General features: G+C 34.5%; 2 protein-coding genes across 2 annotated transcripts; both read left to right on the forward strand.

Moving 5' to 3' along the window:
- Window positions 1–1,987: 1,987 nt before the first annotated feature.
- Window positions 1,988–12,693, forward strand: LOC140813492 (NAD-dependent malic enzyme, mitochondrial). The gene is made up of 19 exons (XM_073171980.1): window positions 1,988–2,235; window positions 3,429–3,525; window positions 4,234–4,352; window positions 5,104–5,271; window positions 5,824–5,952; window positions 6,604–6,664; window positions 6,858–6,961; window positions 7,050–7,133; window positions 7,726–7,832; window positions 8,625–8,736; window positions 8,915–9,028; window positions 9,213–9,278; window positions 9,443–9,515; window positions 9,594–9,680; window positions 10,877–10,931; window positions 11,013–11,084; window positions 11,477–11,539; window positions 11,624–11,738; window positions 12,385–12,693. The coding sequence occupies exons 1-19, from the start codon at window positions 2,050–2,052 to the stop codon at window positions 12,457–12,459; spliced, it is 1,887 nt and encodes a 628-aa protein (XP_073028081.1). The 5' UTR covers window positions 1,988–2,049; the 3' UTR covers window positions 12,460–12,693.
- Window positions 12,694–15,055: 2,362 nt separating this feature from the next.
- On the forward strand, window positions 15,056–19,857 carry LOC140813773 (phragmoplastin DRP1E-like). Its single transcript, XM_073172486.1, has 15 exons — window positions 15,056–15,399; window positions 15,669–15,732; window positions 15,870–15,977; window positions 16,371–16,472; window positions 16,602–16,652; window positions 16,735–16,793; window positions 17,079–17,169; window positions 17,272–17,336; window positions 17,772–17,966; window positions 18,067–18,186; window positions 18,260–18,330; window positions 18,447–18,672; window positions 18,757–18,807; window positions 18,894–19,301; window positions 19,496–19,857. Exons 1-15 carry the CDS (start codon window positions 15,259–15,261, stop codon window positions 19,622–19,624), a joined length of 1,881 nt encoding a protein of 626 aa, XP_073028587.1. The 5' UTR covers window positions 15,056–15,258; the 3' UTR covers window positions 19,625–19,857.
- Window positions 19,858–20,139: the final 282 nt, after the last annotated feature.

Genomic DNA, 20,139 nt, shown 5'->3' on the forward strand with positions numbered 1-20,139 from the left:
TTTGCTAACCAAATAGACAAAACATGTTATTTTTATTATTTTGTAATAAGATCAGTAATAATATTATTGACAGTAATATATTAATAAAAAAATAGTATTATTCAAAAAATATAAGGATTAAAATTATAAAATATTGCAATAATATTAATTTAAAATTAATAAATAATGATCATATCACTTAAATTAACATAGAAATAAGATTATGATAATATTAGTGAAATCATAAAACAACTCGATTAATCTAAAATTATTTACACATGACGTAAATACATCCATTTATTAGAAACATAACCCACAGATATAAATATAACATATATAAGGTATTACATATAAAATAAAATCAATCGGTCGTAAAACAGAGTTATTAATTAATATAAAAATATGTAACTGTGAATTTGATAAAAATAAAATCAAGTGGAGTAGAACTGATTTATTAATTACTATTTATTCATATTATATATAATATATTCAAAATATTTTATACAAAATATTTTTTAATATTATTATACCTATATAGTTATTATCACGCCCTCAACTTTAATAAAATTGAAAAAAGTCAGTTTTATTAATTAGCATTTATTTAATAATTTTTACATTATTACTGCTGCTACGACTAAATTTCATATTATTAATTATTATTATTCTTTTGAATATTAATATTTTTATTTAGTTTACTATCACCAATAATATTATTTATTTTGTTATATGTATTTTTAAAATTTTCAAAATAATAAAAGTAACACTTTTTGTTTAGTAATGAATTTATCATTTCAAACAATATTAGAAATTTTAAAATAATCAGATTAAAAAATAATATGTTCAATCATGGAAAGGAAATACTCATTAACAAATATTATTTTTAAAGATTTGACAAAAAGTCACAAAAATTATTAATAATTGCGTTTAGGCACGTGTTATTACAACATACGTAACAAATGTTTAGCTTATATTTGAAAAATAGAAGACGTAATAACTAATTAAATTAAATTTTTATAAAAAAATTTGTGCTTACTAAAAATTTCACAAAAGAGGCTAAACGCTAAGCCTCTTATATGTAAAAATTATATTCCAGTCATGCCGAGAATTATTCGTAGTGGTCCTATAATTAACTATTACCTAATATCATCCCATTGTTTTCATCCAATTTAAGAGACGAGAGTGACCAGTCAGAACTCCAAGATCGTAGTTTGTGAGACAAATATCTTATTTGGGTCATCACAGGGACGGATTTAGTGTAGGGCGAACGGGGGCCACGGCCCCCCCCAAAAAATTTAAAAAAATTTTTTAGTATATAGCGACGGATTTAACCAAACCATCGGAAAACCGTTGCAATATCAGCGACGGTTATTGTCAAAACCGTCGTTATATTGCGACGGTTATTATCAAAACCGTACGTTGTTAAGAAACGTACGGTTGATGTTTTGTTCAATGTAACCCGTAGAATTTTTGTCTTTTCTCTTTTAAATTTTTGTTTGTCTTTTGTAAGCGGCCCCCCAGTGTCGAAATCCTAGATCCGCCCCTGGGTCATTAATAAAAAATATTATTTTTTATGTTAAAAATATTACTTTTTATTGTGAATATCGGTAGGATTGACCCGTCTCACATTCAAATATTCGTGAAACCGTCTCACAAGAGAGCTACTCATTTTAATTTGACATTTTTTAATTCTTTAGGAGGCATTTACAATTATCACATCTTACAGGGTGTAAAATTGCGATTCCTCTATCTGATCGGTCAGAGTACTTGCGTCAACACGGACCCGCAATTTGCTCCGTTTGCCCGAACTTCAAAATCCGTTGACCCGACGACCACAACTTTCCATTTTTACTCCACTGAAAATTTTGACTATTTCTCAATATACATTTAATTACTAATTCACATGCCAACGTACAGTTTTTCTTACCTTAAGTACAATTTCCCATGCATCCACTTTCTCTGGCATTAGTCAATGTGTTGTGCCTATTACGATTTCTTCGGTGAAGTAAACTGATAACATAAATAACTGTATCATTACTGCTGGAGCTACATGTTCGATTTCCTCTGCTAAGAATGGTGAATTTTTCGCATCAGACGAAGATTTCGTCCGCTTTGTTGAAGCGTTTGCATTCTCGGCGGGCTAATGTTGCCGCGGTGAATGTGAATGGTTCGAGGTTTTTCACCACGGCGGAGGGCCACCGTCCTACCATTGTTAACAAGCGCAGCCTTGATATCCTTCACGATCCATGGTTCAACAAGGTGAGAACGAAAGGCGATCGACGTTTTTTTGGGTTAATTGTGTGTGTGGGATTCGTGCGTGCTGTGATTTAAAGATCTTTAGGATTTGTGTTAGTGGTGGTTTGAGTTTTGGATGGCTGGCTGTGATTTGGTTGTTAATTCTAAATTGATCCTGTTTGCACGTATGAAGGTTGAGTAAGTGTTTGGTTTGGTGATTCTCGAGGAGTGCGTGATTGATAGTACTGAAATTGCACGGTATATTGTTAGTTAGTGTTATGTGAAGGTTAAAGTAAGGTAAACGGGGTTAGGTACAACATCCTATTTATGCATCACACTATGAAATAATGTAGAAATATAAGCAGGACTAATATGCACTTTTCACAAAATTCGGATGACCACGTACCATCAATTTCAGCTGGCATAGTGCATAATGTCTGTATCATGAAACAGAGTTGTAATTGAAAATATTTGAATTACTTGACTTCACCACAACTGTAATGGTTTACTGTGAAACCTAAAATCAAGGGGAGAGCCCAAAACAGCAATGGTTTGCTATGGAACATGTAAAATACCCGCATAACTGAACAATTATCAAAACCATATTTAATATTCTGATCCATTGGACAATGGTCCGAGGAGTTTGGTATCTGTGACATTAATGACACTTTCTATGTCAATGCTTTAACTCTAATCTTTTTTTTTTATACGAAACAATATTTTATTAATGATATGATAAGAGTTATTTACACTGTGAACTATTTGTCTACTAGTAACAAGAGTTACATAATATCAAGCGGTATCAATGATACACATAAGCCCAATCTCTCAAAATATCTAAGATCGACACGTTCTTGAATTTATCATGAATTCCGATCCACAAAGCAACTTTTGTCTTGATTTTATCCCAGCACTGATCTCTATTGTACTCGTTATCTTCAAAAATTCTTCGATTTCTTTTTAGCCATACTGTCCAGCATATACCTTGCACCACCACTATCATTCTTTATTTTGCTTGATAACTTAGAAATTGTACACAGTAACAAGTTCTTTTACCGGCATTGGTATTTTTAGTTTCTTCTCGTGTTTAGTCTTTTGTGGACATTTATCACGTCTCTTTCACAAAAAATTACTCTTCTTTTATTTCTTTGTTTATGTTTGGAGATGAGCAAACATCTTGGATGTTTGGTTTCTCATTGTCGTGTTTAATTATATAGGGAACTGCATTTTCCATGACCGAACGTGATCGTCTCGACCTTCGTGGTCTACTGCCACCAAGTGTAATGACTTCTGAACAACAAATCAAGCGGTTTAGTAAGTTATATCCACTGATTGATTTGTATGAATTATGTCTAAATGATACTGGTTTGTGTATACTGAGCATTTATAACCACGCACGGGTCGGGTTTTAAACTTTCAGAAAATAGTATATTTAGGTAAGTTCCGGTTTTGCCCAAAGTATTGAAGAATTCTAAATCACAAGAGGACTATCAAATTTGGAAATAATTTATTTAGGCGCAAGATCCGGGCTACAGGGATTGATAAGCTAATTAAGAGGTGATTAGTGTTGCTAAATGGTTCTTCTAAGCCTACCACTATTTTGAATTGATTGTAAAGTAATAAACCTAGATATATTTACCTTTATCTGTTATTTATAGACCCCCATAAGGATTTTTATTTGTACAGACGTTGCGAAACAGATATGCAATGTGAGATAAATGCCACTTGGCCGCTATCGCCCGAAGACTTGAGAGTCGCTGAAGAATAGGAAAATTTGCAAACTACTTTAAATTAAGAATGTTACAGTGTTCAGAGACTACAAAGAGAGTCTATCAGACTTTGAAAGGCCTGTCATTTTGTATATATTAGATCGAACTTGTGTAGAAATCAATATTTTCCAGTTTGTACCACAGAAGTGCTTGAATAAAAGAGTGACCTTTGAGTTTTTAAGTCGAGGAGTAACATTTTTTAGTTTCATTTTCTTATAGTGCCTGTCTTTGCTTTTCTTTCTTCAAATCACAGTGGTGGACTTGAAAAGGCTTCAAGTAAGTGCTAGAGATGGGCCATCTGATCCATACAGTGTGGCTAAATGGCGCATTCTTAACCGCTTGCATGATAGAAACGAGACAATGTATTATAAGGTCAGTGAACTATTCTTTACTTCTTTTCCTTAGTCCTATGGCAACAGAGATGAAATATTTCAAGTTCTCGAGGTAGCTGCATCATCGTCCTCTCAAGTAGGACATTGATACTGCACTATAATCTCCTGACTGTTTGCTAAATCAAACAACATTCTTATGATATTGGTTGCCCATGCAAAATCAAGGTAAATTCTTTAGTTATTCATCTTATAATCAATTTTTATGTCTTAGTGCTAATTTATGTACTTCCGAAATCAGACTCATTACTTTATTTTCATTTGCTAACTTTATTTAACATATCTAATGATGGAAGGATAAAATTAATGCAAATAAACTAAATTGATGGAAAGTTACCATTGATGGTGTTAAATTGATGCACGTGCTGAGAGAACACTGACATCCCGTTGTGACAACAAAACTAAAGGCATGCATTAAGACTGTTAATATTTTACTGATAGTCGAATAGGTTGGACCAGTCAAAAGTGGATTGTTTGCTTAATGCCTTTGATTCCTTTACAATTGGCATCTTATCCTTCTCTGATGTCCATGCCCAGGAATCCTCTTGCTTACTCACCACAAGTCTCAACCTTTTACTCACTATTACGTTATCCGAGAACACCACCTTTGATGGATATATATATCTTGTGATATAGTTGATTATCTCTCTCTCTCTCTCTCTCTCTCTCTCTCTCTCTCTCTCTCTCTCTCTCTCTCTCTCTCTCGTTTTGTAATCTCGATTTGATGTTTACAGGTTCTGATCGACAATATTGAGGAGTATGCACCCATAGTCTATACTCCAACCGTTGGTCATGTTTGTCAAAATTATGGCGGCTTGTTCCGACGACCTAGGGGAATGTATTTTAGCGCAGCAGATCGCGGAGAAATGATGTCTATGGTTTATAATTGGCCAGCCGACCAGGTTTGTTATTCTTGTTAGTGTCTTTGTCTGAGAACACTGCTGACTTTAGCTGTTTCCATGCTCAATTTTTGAGAACAGTTCAGTGTGCCAAAGACATTGATCTGTCATGTCAAAATCCAAAGTATCTGATAATGTCTATCTGAGGGCGGTTCTTTTGCTTCACTAATTGATGCTAGATAGCTAAGTTTTAAGTTGTAACTGTTCTGTTGTTCCTACATATGTTATCACCAGCATCAAATGAAAGTTGCGTCATGCATTTCAATTACCTGATGAGTGATGAATGAGTTTGTACTAGAAGACTCCGAGTCACTTAAATGCCATAGAGATTAGGTGAGTAGACATCAAATTGCTTTCCAATAAACATTACAAACAGGTTCACAGGCCTTGATTCGACATACTTTTTTCCTGTACACTTACATAATGCCTAGTGGCAGGTAAATAGTAATGCTGTACAGTATGAAAACGTATCAGCGTTGTTTCTAAATTATTATTATTTTAATGTCTCTTCAGCAGCATCTTACTGCATTTTAATTACCTCCTTTTTCTATACAGGTTGATATGATTGTTGTAACTGACGGAAGCAGAATATTGGGTCTTGGAGATCTTGGGGTTCAGGGTATTGGAATTGCGATTGGAAAATTGGACCTTTATGTTGCTGCTGCTGGGATAAATCCTAAGAGAGTATTATCTTGTTCTTTCTTAATCTATAAAATTGCATTAGATATGTGAAATCGAACCCTAGCAAACTAACATCCTAAATATCTATGAGAAAAACCAAATCGGATAGAATTAAGGAAATCAAGGATGGTATATATTATAATTCCAAAAATGACATTTTTCTTTAGTAGCAATCTCCCAAAATTTCCAAGTGGGACCCAAGAACTTCTTAGTTTTTAAGAAGCAAAGTGTATTGTCTTTAACTTTTTATAGTTCTCCTGTCATAAGATTTATAATGTTGGTAATATAGTTCCATTTACTTGATTTTTTAGGTATGTTCACATAAAAAATATGTTGGAAATTGAGCCTCTATCATAGTTTGCTTATCTTTCCCCCTTTCCTGATTCTTTGTATGTTAGTACTCTTGGATTTCCAGCCTTTAATGAGTTGCATCTTCTATATCATGTCCTATGATTTAGTTGCAAATACAGATTAATTTTTGGGCACCAGTGCTATTCCATTTTATATTTCTTGTTTTCTCAGCGTTGATCTAATTTTTTGTTTTGCCAGTAGTTAAAAGGCAGGTTTTTATTTCTGTTGAACAAGGGTAATATTGAATATCATTTCCTTCAATTGAAGAGGCTCATTTATGATCATCTTTGTTTGATGCCATAGGTACTTCCTGTCATGATTGATGTTGGAACGAACAACGAGAAGCTTTTAGAAGACCCCTTGTGTAATTGTCTTATCTTCAATCATAATAGATAAAGACTGCCTTGCATTACTTCTCGGAAACCCACTCCATCTTTTTTCATACATTATCAGACATTTTCCCAAGCATTCTGAAAATTTTTCCATCTCTCAGGGCTGTGAAGATATATAGGCCATGCTGAGGATTTCTTAACGACCTTACCACTTTAACCTTACAGATTTGGGATTGCAACAGCATCGCCTTGATGGAGAGGAGTATATAGCTGTTATTGATGAATTCATGGAAGCGGTTTTTACTCGTTGGCCACATGTGATTGTCCAGGTGCTTCTTTATGTGCTTTGCAGGATGATATTTTCTTCTGATTATGCAAGGTTTAGTATGATTATTAATGCATATAAGATTAGTGCAGTTTGAAGATTTTCAAAGCAAGTGGGCCTTCAAATTGCTGCAGCGTTACAGGAAAGAATACAGAATGTTCAACGACGATGTTCAGGTGGGCAGTTTTAAATTGAGTGTCCAAGAGTAGTTGAGAGTTTAGCACCCTAAGGATTGTCACTTGTATATAGTTCATGATTATTCATGCTGTCTATTTAACGTAGGTTTTTAAATCATATCATAGATTGGTGGTTCATTGAAAATTCTTTAGATGCTGGAGAGAGTGGTACATTAGCATATCATGTTTTAGACATGTTGGCATGTTCGGGCCATAAGACCGGTGATGTGCACATATTTTCACATGTAACCCATCTCTTGTTCTTGCAAAATTGAACTTAAGCTTCCAAGGTTGGGATCCTGGAGTTCGAATAAACAAGAGTGAATTACCTAGGCCGTGGTTGTTTTATGATTACTCATCTCTGAATACATAAATGCACAAACTGAATCCTAGTCATGGTGACTGTTGCGATAATTTTTTGCTTTCTCCTACAAATCTAGTGACACAATCTAATGTTTGATTCAATTTGATTTGATAAGGAAATTTTTTTCCCAAGTGGTTACATGGTATAAATCAATTTTGGTTGCCGAGTCTTACTGCTTTGATTAAAAATCATGTTGTATACATTGTTACATGCCAATATCCACTCTAGGGAACAGCCGGAGTTGCACTTGCTGGTCTTTTGGGAGCAGTCAGAGCACAAGGTAGACCAATGATTGACTTCCCAAAAATGAAAACCGTTGTTGCTGGTGCTGGAAGGTAACTTATTTTTTTCTGTTACCGTCCTTTCTTATTCTCTTCAGAAGTATTAGATAGTTATAGTATCAGTCTTAAATATTATGTGATTATTTTGAATGACATGCCTATTTTCCCTCTTCCCAGCTTTGTAAGAAATATTTAGTATTAGTGACTGAATTGAATAACAGAAGAGTAATTACTCCTAAGAAATTGTTAGGCATTGATCACTTCATGTGGAAATTCTATATTACAAGAAGCATGGTGTCATAGATTGATGAAGCATTTGTCTGTAAAAGATTCCAGAGAAGTGTCCATACCAAGTCAATAGGGATGTGCTGAGCGATTGACCATGTAGTGCGCATGGATACAATGAAACTTAAAGAATCTGATGAAGCGTGTATCAATATAATGCATTCCAGATTAATTTGATTCAACCAAATCAAGAAAACTATCTTATCGGTAAAATATTTGAGTGATGCAGGTTAAAGTAGAGAGTAAAAACGAGGTGAATTATTTACCAGGTATAGAACAATAAATTTTCGATTAGATAGTTATCAAGAGTATATTTGGAGAAATTTTTTGAATCCCGGCTAACTTTTCTAGTGGTATGTGTCTTCTCATGCATACCTACTAGTAAATTTGATTCTTCTCATTGATGAAACCTTCAAATAGACATCATTAATTTATGAATTGTATTAGCGGAAGTCTCCTATCATCAGTCTAGCTTCGTTCCAAAGCCTAAATATTTCACATGGATTGAAACACATTCTTCTATTGTGCAATCATAAAGGTAGTGAATCTTTGTTACTGCAGTGCTGGAATTGGAGTTCTCAATGCCGCAAGAAAAACAATGGCAAGAATGCTAGGAGACACTGAAGTTGCTTTTGAAAGTGCAAGGAGCCAATTTTGGGTTGTTGATGCCAACGTAAGTGGTTTAGTGATGTATATTTGATTTGGTTTTTGATGTTGATTTGCGATCAAATTTACTTTGTGATTGATAATAAAGGTGCTTCTGACTATTTAGGCTGAGACATCTACTGCGTTTTTTTTATTCTTACTTCGCAGCAATTGTTGTATTACGAGTATAATGCTTTCTGACTTAGGGACTCATAACGGAGGCACGTGAAAACATAGATCCAGATGCTCTCCCATTTGCTAGGAAAGTCAAAGAAACTGAACGCCAAGGGCTGACAGAAGGGGCAAAGCTTGCTGATGTGGTCGGTATCCTAAACCTTCAGGACCTTTCAATTGTTTTATTTCTTAATGTCTGGAACAGTCTATTATGTTACTGTGACATAAATATTGTGAAATGTTAAGTGTATTGAACCATTGTTGCGTGTCTTCAATACTAGACATGAGACGTGGTTAAAATCATGAAAAATTATGTGTATATCTAACCAGGTGCGGCAGGTAAAGCCAGATGTGCTTCTTGGCTTGTCAGCTGTTGGGGGCTTGTTTTCCAAAGAGGTATGGATATCATTTTCATGTTTTCTTATTTCCTAACATTTTATTTTTCCTAACATTGTAAGATGTCTTAATCATATATATAGTTCTTGTTGCATTTTCTTTTAGATCCCATCCATATTTAGATGCCGTTGGAGCAGTAACTAGAATAAATGATTTTTATTCAGGTTCTAGAGGCTCTCAAAGAATCAACTTCGACTAGACCAGCAATTTTTCCAATGTCTAATCCTACAAGAAATGGTAATGTTTGATATATTTTTTAAGCATGTTATCTGAACAATTTTTTCACTTCATAATTTTTTAAAAATTTATTATCAGCTGAATGCACACCTGAGGAAGCATTTTCCACTGTCGGAGAACACATCATATTTGGAAGTGGAAGCCCTTTTAGCAATGTTAATCTAGGTATGGATCGTAATTGTGCTTAATTCTCCAATTACCAACATATTTTTTTTTTTACTTTCTCGCCATTGCATGCATGTTCCAAGTAGAGATTTGTCTGTAAAAATGAGTAATAATGTATGAAGAGTGTGCATGACAACGACCCTCCTAGCACTATCAACCCAAAATGTGATTGTGCTTTCTTATGAAGTGATGTTTAAAAAGTGTTCTGTCCAGATATTAAACATGATTGACCCCAAATTCTTTAGTTAAATTCTATCTCCACGCATATTTGCTAAGATTCTTTATAGTTGAATGTCAAGTCATAAATTGAAGTTCTTTACTGCTCAAGCATATGGTTTATTCTTATAGACTTTGCCTAGGGAAACTCACTTTGATTGACCTATATGCTGGTTTCCTAGTTTTGCCTTGTCCCCCGTCAGATAACTATGGATCCATCCTGAAAATATAAATCCTTCCAGTTTATATATAAACTCGTTTGAGGAGATCAATGTCTTTGTTGATGAAAAAAGTGCTTTGACTGTGTTTCACATAATTGGCAATCTGAATGGTTTGCTCATGATCAAGGAACTTTCATGTTGTTTTAAAAATGCTTCACTGATATGTTGCATGTAAGCACACTCTGTCACATGGCCCAATTTTCTCTCTCTCCATTCCACCTACGAAATTAGTGAAGCAATGAAGAGAGATTACAATGTTTTCATGGTTTTAGATTTGTTTCTGTAGCTATTCAAGTAAGAATGGATCTTAGAATGCAAGAAACTCCCCAAAAATGAAACCTCAAAGATTGGCAACTGTTTGATATCAGTGTATTATGCTAAGAAACTGATATAATAGAGATAATGTCAATGGCCTTCAAGCTCGCTTCACATGATATAGCCATCTTTTGAGTGACCAATATGTTTCTTTTGAGGTTTCACGAGAGGAGTAGTTATTACGTTATGGTTGTGTATCTACACAGATAGTTCAGCGAGTGCATTTGGATGTCAGTATGTATTCTAGAGAATTACCAAGCGAAGCATGCTAGTTAATACAGGGATGTGGAGAATGTAGGCTGGTAAATGGCGTGCAAGCGAAAACCAGTGATATAGAGAATATAGGCAGACAAATGGCTATTACAATTATTTGGTCTAAGATAATTAGTTGTTCTTTCTCTTGAAAAATTTGTTGTGTTCACTAAAGGGAACAAAATTTCACAGGAAATGGTCATGTTGGCCACTGCAACCAGGCAAACAACATGTTCCTTTTTCCCGGGTTAGATGCTGATTTTTTTTATCTATGATTGATAACTGATATAGTTATCATTTGTCCTAATTTTTCTGACAAATGATGCAGGATTGGACTTGGAACACTTTTATCTGGATCTAAGATTGTCTCAGATGGAATGCTACAGGCAGCAGCCGAATGGTACTCCATAGAGCATTCAAATTTAGTCTATTACCTAAAGATATTCATCTCCTAAATTGTTCTGTGTATATATGGAACAAGTAGAACTTTTGAACAATTTATTAGGGCATCTGGTGCTTCTCAATTGAAGCTGAACTATACGAATCATCTGGATTTTACGATGAGTAAAAATATTAAATATTGGAATCCTTTTGTGCTAACAAATACCAAAAACTGCCATTATGTGACCGGTTACAAAGTGGTTGCTCTACTGTTGTTATTAGGTTCTGCTTCGTTTTTGGGAAAATATCAATGATATTTCAGTTACATGATATTGGGAAGAGATCTTTGGCCTATCAGTATTTCTTTACTTGGATATTCACTACAATTATATTCTTTGTTTATAACTACAGCCTAGCTGCATATATGACTGAGGAAGAGGTACTTAAAGGAATAATATATCCATCAATATCGAGGTATTCAAGCATGTGTATGAATATAATTACTATTTAGTTCAAACCACGCCGTTATTTTTCTTAAATTTCAAAACATCCAACCAGAATACGTGATATAACAAAGGAGGTCGCTGCAGCAGTCATTAAAGAAGCCATAGAAGAGGATCTGGCAGAAGGATATCGCGAAACAGATGCCCGAGAATTGCAGAAATTTAACAAGGTATATTCATTAACATGGACAAGCAGTTGAGGCTTTTTCCTTTTTATTTTGAGGCCTTCTCTTCACCTACCATGGATGAGGATGGCCATTATAAATATTTGATGTCTTCTATTTTAAAGAGATGGTATGTATGTAGCTAATTCGAGAACCTCAAAACCAATGCTAAAATAGTTGGAAAATCATTTTCAGAATATCTCATGGTTGCTACCTGTACAACGCACACCAACTCATCGAGTTGGATCCCTTAATTTAGTGGAAGGTTAGCATGAATGCGTACTAGGAGCCCTCTAATAATATTAGGTGCATAGCTAGCAGTGGAGAGGATTGATGGTCTGTTGAACCCAAAAAAAATCAAATTTTTATCTCATTCTTTTAAATACAAGTCTTCCTCCTATATTATTTGAATTTTCCCACACGAATTAAATATCAGTGTTCGTTCCTGAATATTCTCTCTGTTTTTATGTTTGAGTGAGATTCGGTATCTCAGTATTTATGTTTGTTTCTGGCAACAATTTAAAGGAGCAAAGCAAATCCTTTTGTGTGCTGGTTAATGTAGTTTGGCATGCCACCTCTGTGATATTGACTCACTTGGTCATTGTTTGAATCTAACTGCTACATTGATATAAATATGATGACTTTTTTGCAGGACGAAATTAAAAATTATGTGACGGACAATATGTGGGTGCCCGATTACGCGAAATTGGTTTACAAGGATGATTGAAGAACCCGTCTTGTTAGGTTACTCCTCTTTTCACATGTTCCAGACTTGCGCTGGTATATATAAGCTCCAATACTTTTGCCAAGACTTACTTAAACCTTCCACTGCAACAAAAATCTGCTTGTATTAATCTACTCATCCATAAAGTTTAGTCTTGAGAATTTGCTAGACTTGTACCAAAATTTGTGTTTGTTTATAGTGAAGTTCATTGACTTCTAAATGAAACGTATTAAGGATTGTCGCTCCTCAGATACATAGGCACGGTCTGACATAAATTTAGTCATTGTAGAAGTTTATATAATAATCTTGTTAGACAGTCCAACGCTTTGGCCATCGTTGAGCAAACATTCTATCGCTATCTTTCTATATGTACCGGATAAAATCTCTGATGTAAAAACATTTTTTTGATCAATATTAGGATAATGTTATATAAAGTGCAAAAACCATACATGTTAATCCGACCTGCCCAGCTCCAACGGTAAGCTCGCCCACTTGCCCACTTTTCAAATTTCAAATTATCATAGCATATATCCTTGAAAAGTTGACGACACAGAATACCCCAAACAAATGAACGAATGAATAGACGAACAGATTGGGAAGAAGTAACATTAAATCTTCACAACCCTTTCTATTAAAAGAGGATCAAAGTCACCGTATCCACCCAAAATGACTGTATTGTGACAAAAATAACTGACCTCCCACAGCCTATACGTAATTCCCATAAAAAAATTTCTGGTGTAGTCTTAAAAAATTATACAAAGTGAACGACCATTGACAGCTCTAAAATTTTTCGAATTATGTATTATATATACTATTATTTTTGTACAAACGTTGTATGTGTAAAATTGTGGATATAATCTAAATTTATGCATTTTACAGACGTCTCACAATTTTTATCTCAATGCAACTCAAGTGTTTAAGGATTTCAATACATAAATTTTAATATATATATTTTCTTTTTAATATTTTTCAATAAATTAATTAAAATTCAAGTTGCAATTTTTTTAGGATTCTTCAAACGATTATTTTAATAAAAGTGAAATAATTTTTTTTAAAAAAACTAAAATTTTCAACGGCTGATTATCGATTATGTTAATAGATAAACAGAATTTCATTTTATAAATACTCATATCCTTTCACAAATCATTTCATTCATATAAACACATTATTTTACCTCATAAATCACTCTCAAAATCTCTTCATACTATCTGATTATGTCAATCTCATTTTTAATATTATTTTTAGAATTCGAAATTGATGAAAATAACATATGATTTTTTTCTACGTTATACTCATTCATTTCAAATTTATAATATAATTTTAATTTTAAGACTATTAAAATAAGATGATATGATTTAAAAAACTTTAAAATAATAATATTATTATTTTAAGTGATAATTATTTAAAAAGTGTAAATAAATTTGAAAATATCTTCATTTAATGTAAATTATGAATCAAAATGAATGAATGGACGCTGGGATCAACAAATAATAAATGTCAATGTCAAAATAAAATTGAAAGAATGAGAGTAATAATAAAAGAGTAGGTCTTATGTGAGACCGTCTCACGGATCTTAATCTGTGAGACGGGTCAACCCTACCCATATTTACAATAAAAAGTAATACTCTTAGCATAATAAGTAATACTTTTTCATTGATTACCCAAAGAAGAGATCCGTCTCACAAATATAACCCGTGAGACCGTCTCACACAAGTTTTTGCCATAATAAAATATGTATTTGAGATTTAGACCACACGATTTTTGAAGAGACGACAAAAGACGCCTTAATTTCCTCAAAAATATATTCGAAATAACTACTGTTTTCCACTACTCACGGGAGATTTCGGAAACTTCTAAAACCATGCCTAAAATAAAAGTCTCACACGCCTGCTTATTTTTAACTAACACATTACTACAATGATTTTATCACATTATTCCCTTAATTATATAAAAATTGCACCCTTAACCTCGCGTAGTGTTGCCGCCTTAGTCCCTTGTTAATATTAATAATGTAATATATTAACTCGATGAATTTGTTTTTTTAAATAAGTAATTTACAGTCAATATATTGGTAAAAAAATGCTGAATATATGATGCTAAATAGAAAAATCATATAATTAAGTATCATAATATCCTTATATGAACTATAATATAAACTAACAGTTGAATAATCGCAATCCCGAAGGCATTCAGATATATTTTAAGGCGACATGCCAAAATTTTTAAGTAGATGTGGATTTGTTGATAATAAACTGTTATGATATTTAGGATGCACACGAGATATCACTCGAGCTCGACTCTATTTAAATTTGTCTATTTTACTTGAATAGCTCACGAATTATTCGAGTATAAATAATTGAAATTCGAACTTGATTCAAACATTTTTTAGAACTATGCAAAATATATTTAAGTCGAATTTTAATCGAGTTACTCGCGAACTAATAAGAGTAAATTATCATAATTACGACATAGTGACATCTCATCGACGAAAATAAATAAAAGGGGATATCAATGAAAAATAACAAAGAAGTGAAAGGTAATTCCCTATAATTGAAGGGCCAAAATGCAATCATATTTTGTTTATTCTGAAGTTTGAAAAAAATCAGTCCAACTTCAAATCCTCTCTCTCTCTCTCTACAACATTTCATCTTTCGTTTACTTCAATTAGATTTGGTTTGTTGATTGTTTTTCCAATATATTTCTCCTATTTAATTCAGAACGTTAGTTGTACTTTCGATTTTGATTTCTTGTTCAAGAACGATATAAAATTCGTTTTTTTTTTCCTTCGAAAAAAAAAGAATTATGGCGACAATGGAGAGTTTGATCGGGCTGGTGAACAGGATTCAAAGGGCATGCACAGCCCTTGGTGATTACGGAGGTGGTGACGAGTCTTTTTCCTCTCTCTGGGATGCTCTACCTTCCGTCGCCGTTGTCGGTGGACAGGTACTTGTTTTATAGATTTACAGCTGTTTTGAGGTATCTGTCGTCACATGAATCGCAATCTCATATAAACTCAGTGAGTTTCTTGTCAGTAGCTTGTAAAATTAGCTGATCTAAGCAAATATATTGAGATGTTTTAAGTTTGTTAGGTAAATAGATTTTCTTTGTCGATTTTTAGTTGTGAGATAAGTGGTGTGGGTAATTCATGTGGTTTGTGATTATTTTATGACTCATATTGAAGGGTTTTTTTTTTTTTTTTAACCTGAAAACAGAGTTCAGGAAAGTCATCTGTCTTGGAGAGCATCGTGGGGAGAGATTTTCTTCCTCGAGGCTCTGGTTAGTTCTTACTGTTTATCTGTCTCGTTTTTTCCTTAGAAATAGATGGTTATGTTCGAAGTGCATGCTTGAGTTGATTGATTAGTGGGGCTACTTCATTAATATCCTGCGAACTCATTTAAAATTATCGACTGTAGGCATTGTTACAAGGCGGCCCTTGGTGCTGCAACTGCAACAAACTGAAGATGAAAAGCAGGAATATGCTGAGTTTGGGCATCTACCACGGAGACGATTCACTGATTTCTGTATGTGCTGTTTAGGAATGACTTAGAAATTATCTTTGTTCTGGTTTGCGTACTTTATTTGTGGTGTCTTCCCGGCCCTCCTTGTTTATTTACTTGTTGAGGTCATTGGTGTAATTTGTTGGATAGAAAGTGGCAAAACTCAGTGTTCTTGTGTTAAAAAAAGGATCTCACTTCAGTGGGATTTGATCGTAGTTATAAATTTTCAACTGTGAATACTAAGTAGGGTCCTAGTTGTGCTGTCATTGTAAGTCCTGTTCCGCTTAATATCTATGTTGTGGTGTACATGATATAATTATTATTTACCTTTATCATTTAAAAATCAGAAATTTTAACTGTTTCACTGGTACTTACCAAACAAAGGAACTGTTTTGGTCCTCACATGTTCTCATGCAGCCTTGGTTCGCCAGGAGATTCAGGATGAGACTGACAGAGTCACAGGGAAGTCAAAGATGATTTCTCCTGTTCCTATTCACCTGAGCATCTACTCCCCCGATGGTAATGTTGTGTTTTGGCAATAATTTCTGATTGTTTCAGCAGAAAGAGAATGGCCAGAATTCCACTTTTGAGTTCTGAATGTTGTTGTTTTCTCTCACATGTGGGTTTTTCTAAATCATTGTACTGCAGTTGTCAATTTAACTCTGATTGATCTGCCTGGTTTGACTAAAGTTGCTGTTGGTAAATTTCTCTCTCCTCCAGTGGTAACGATTTCATTTGAATAAACCTTATGTAGTGAGAAAACCTCTGTTTTCTTTCAGAGGGCAACAAGAAAGCATTGTCGAAGATATCGAGAACATGGTTCGCTCTTATGTTGAGAAGGTAAAAATAAAATCGTTATCTTTTACTATCCGTTACTGTCTTTGTGTTAACTCAATATTCTTCTACCTTAAGCCTGGAATGTGAATATTTCTGTAGGATTATAAATATAAGGAAGCATTTGTAAAACATTTATTGCAATTTCATAGTGTAAAAGCTTCATTAGTCAGGAGCTAATTAGTTTCTTGTCGCTGCTTGGGCTAGTAGGCTGGCGTCATTTTTTTTATACGAGTTTTCTATTTTTGTTGCAATTTAACTATTGTACTGATAGTTTTGTGTCGTTCGCAGCCCAACAGTATCATATTGGCAATATCTCCTGCGAACCAAGATATCGCAACCTCGGATGCCATTAAACTCTCAAGAGAAGTGGATCCATCTGGTAGGTTTTACTTGACATATATAAATTAAACCATGAATGTTGACTGAGATTTGTCTTGTCACCTGTGTTGCAATTTAAATGGCTCTATTTGCAATTATGCAGGTGAACGCACATTTGGGGTGCTGACTAAGCTAGATCTGATGGACAAAGGAACTAATGCAGTGGATGTAAATTTTTGTACCTATCACTATCTTCTAGACACACAAGTAACTCGAGCACAAGCACTCTGGAAAGAGTGAACCACAGCAAAATATAAACTATAGCTATGTATTGTTCTGTTGAAACCAGAATAGTTTGCACATACAAGAACAAGAACTTGCTATTGCCAGTGGGTGTTATTCTCTTACAAACTATTTTTTCCCTTTGTTGAGCATTCTTGCATTAAGTGCATAAAGTTTCATGTTAATTCAGTTTCATGATTGTTTATTGATGTGTTTAGATTTGCTTATCGTCTTCCAATTTTTGGCGTAAATCTTATCTTCGTAACTCTTTTGTTATTGTCTCCTCTGTCTTCCGTTGTATTGCCATTGCATTTCAAAATTTTCATGTAAAGATTCTATCTCTCGACTTGCTCGATGACTTTCTTATGACACCCTCAATAGGTTCTGGAAGGAAGATCATATCGTTTACAACACCCATGGGTGGGTGTTGTGAATCGTTCACAAGCAGATATCAACAAAAGTGTTGATATGATTGTTGCTAGGCGGAAAGAACGTGAGTATTTTGCTACAAGTCCCGACTATGGACACTTGGCAAGTAAAATGGGCTCCGAGTATCTTGCGAAGCTTCTTTCGAAGGTAGTCTTGTTTTACTTTTAAATTTGACTTTCCTGTTGCATGAGTAGTGCTCTTGTTATTGGCATCATCTAAGTCTCGTACTGTTGGTTTTTATATTTAGCATCTGGAATCTGTCATAAGGGCTAGAATACCAAGTATCACTTCACTGATCAACAAAAGCATTGATGAACTAGATGCTGAGCTGGATCACCTCGGAAGGCCCGTAGCTGTCGATGCAGGGGTGAGCTTATTACCTAATTTTGATTATCGATTAGAAAATAAACAAATTTTTTGGTACTGAAGTATATGTTCAGGCTCAATTGTACACCATCTTAGAACTTTGCCGTGCTTTTGACCGAATTTTCAAGGAGCATCTTGATGGAGGGTATGTTTCTATCTGTGCTTTTGGTGGCTATTTCTTTCATTTTACACCTCCTTTCTTTGTTCTATGCATGCGCATGTTTCATGGTTCTAATTAGCAGTATGTATTAATTATGTCAGCCGACCAGGCGGTGATCGGGTTTATGGAGTTTTTGACAACCAACTGCCAGCTGCTTTGAGAAAGCTTCCATTTGATCGACATCTCTCATTGCAGAATGTGAAAAGGATTGTATCAGAAGCTGATGGTTATCAACCACACTTGATTGCTCCTGAGCAAGGTTACCGACGACTTATTGAGGGTTCACTAAATTATTTTAGGGGGCCAGCCGAAGCATCTGTGGATGCCGTAAGTATATCTTTTGGAGTCATTTCTTCACTGACTGTTTTATGTTTTTCTGTACCCATGACCGACCAACAAAACTATGTTCAGGTTCACTTTGTTCTAAAGGAACTTGTGAGAAAGTCAATTGGGGAATGTCAGGTTAGCTTTAGGTTATTCATAGTTGTATGTTGGTTCTTTTTTTGGGTGTACCCATACATCATCTTTTTCTTGATTTCTGTGCTCAGGAATTAAAGCGTTTTCCATCTCTGCAATCAGCAATTGCTGGGGCATCAAACGAAGCATTGGAACGGTTTCGTGAGGAGGGCAAGAAAACAGTGATTAGATTGGTTGATATGGAATCGTCTTATCTGACTGTTGAATTCTTCCGGAGACTACCCCAGGAATTCGAGAAAATGGGAAACCCAGGGGGTAACCCAAAGGAGAATCCAAGGGAAAATTCAGCAGCTGCCCCACCCATTGATCGTTATGGTGATGGACATTTTAGGAGGATAGGATCAAATGTTTCATCTTATGTTAATATGGTGTCTGAGACTCTGAGGAACTCAATTCCAAAGGCCGTGGTTTACTGTCAAGTGAAGGAGGCCAAACAAAATTTGCTAAATCACTTTTACATTCTGATTGGGAAGAAAGAGGTATTGTATGTTTCCTCTTTCATTGGTATATCTTTCGTGTAATTGGTATTCAATCTAGACTATGCAATTTAACAGAAAATAGAGCATAATTGTATTCAAATTAAATGTCGCTATAGTTATTTCTTTTATGGTTCTGTTGTTAGCTGGGATTATCGTTTTCTAAAGAAATCTTGTCATTCGGTGATTTTGTGTAGGGTAAGCAACTCGCGGACTTGTTAGACGAAGATCCAGCATTGATGGAGAAGAGACTGCAATATGCTAAAAGACTTGAATTATACAAGAAAGCAAGGGACGAAATTGATTCTGCCTCATGGGTTCGATGAATTTCAGGTTGCGGTGGAGACATGTTATTCTGTAATATGTATGTTTTAATAAACTACACGGTACCGACGCTTACAAAATCTTGATTGTCATTAGAACAGGGATCAATTCTTACATTGTTTGGCTGGCTTGATGGATGTATTTTTTTACCTATTATTCATTGTACTACCTCATGTAAGGATCAGTGATACATCTATGACTTTTACGTCTCAGATATTATTGTACATAAGTTTTTTGGCTACCTGTGTTTAGAATCTGTCTTTGGTCCACCCGTCTAGGCGAAACTGGTTCATTTTTGTTACCTTGTAATTTCATTTTGTGCATTTTGGTATTGTTTAAACTTTCACAACTATTTAGGAATTTTAAGTGTCTCAGGCATGTAGAACACATTATATTCTGTCAATGAGAAACTTCCGTCTCATGGAATAGTATTACTGTTCGAACTTTTGGTCTGTTGGCCTTCATTTATGTCACTATATCCTAGGAGAAAAGGTTCGAGACGTGGCCGACAGATTTG

The sequence above is a fragment of the Primulina eburnea genome, chromosome 15 (genome assembly GCF_022965805.1).
Source record: "Primulina eburnea isolate SZY01 chromosome 15, ASM2296580v1, whole genome shotgun sequence".
NCBI lineage: Eukaryota > Viridiplantae > Streptophyta > Magnoliopsida > Lamiales > Gesneriaceae > Primulina > Primulina eburnea.

Coding starts and splice junctions, on each gene's coding strand:
- LOC140813773 (XM_073172486.1), top strand. CDS start 15,259: ATGGCGACAATGGAGAGTTTGATCGGGCTGGTGAACAGGATTCAAAGG. Junction 16,653..16,734: donor TTTGACTAAAGTTGCTGTTG/GTAAATTTCTCT, acceptor TTTCTTTCAGAG/GGCAACAAGAAAGCATTGTC. Junction 17,967..18,066: donor TTGCGAAGCTTCTTTCGAAG/GTAGTCTTGTTT, acceptor TTTTATATTTAG/CATCTGGAATCTGTCATAAG.
- LOC140813492 (XM_073171980.1), top strand. CDS start 2,050: ATGGTGAATTTTTCGCATCAGACGAAGATTTCGTCCGCTTTGTTGAAG. Junction 8,737..8,914: donor TTTGGGTTGTTGATGCCAAC/GTAAGTGGTTTA, acceptor TTTCTGACTTAG/GGACTCATAACGGAGGCACG. Junction 11,540..11,623: donor ATATATCCATCAATATCGAG/GTATTCAAGCAT, acceptor ACATCCAACCAG/AATACGTGATATAACAAAGG.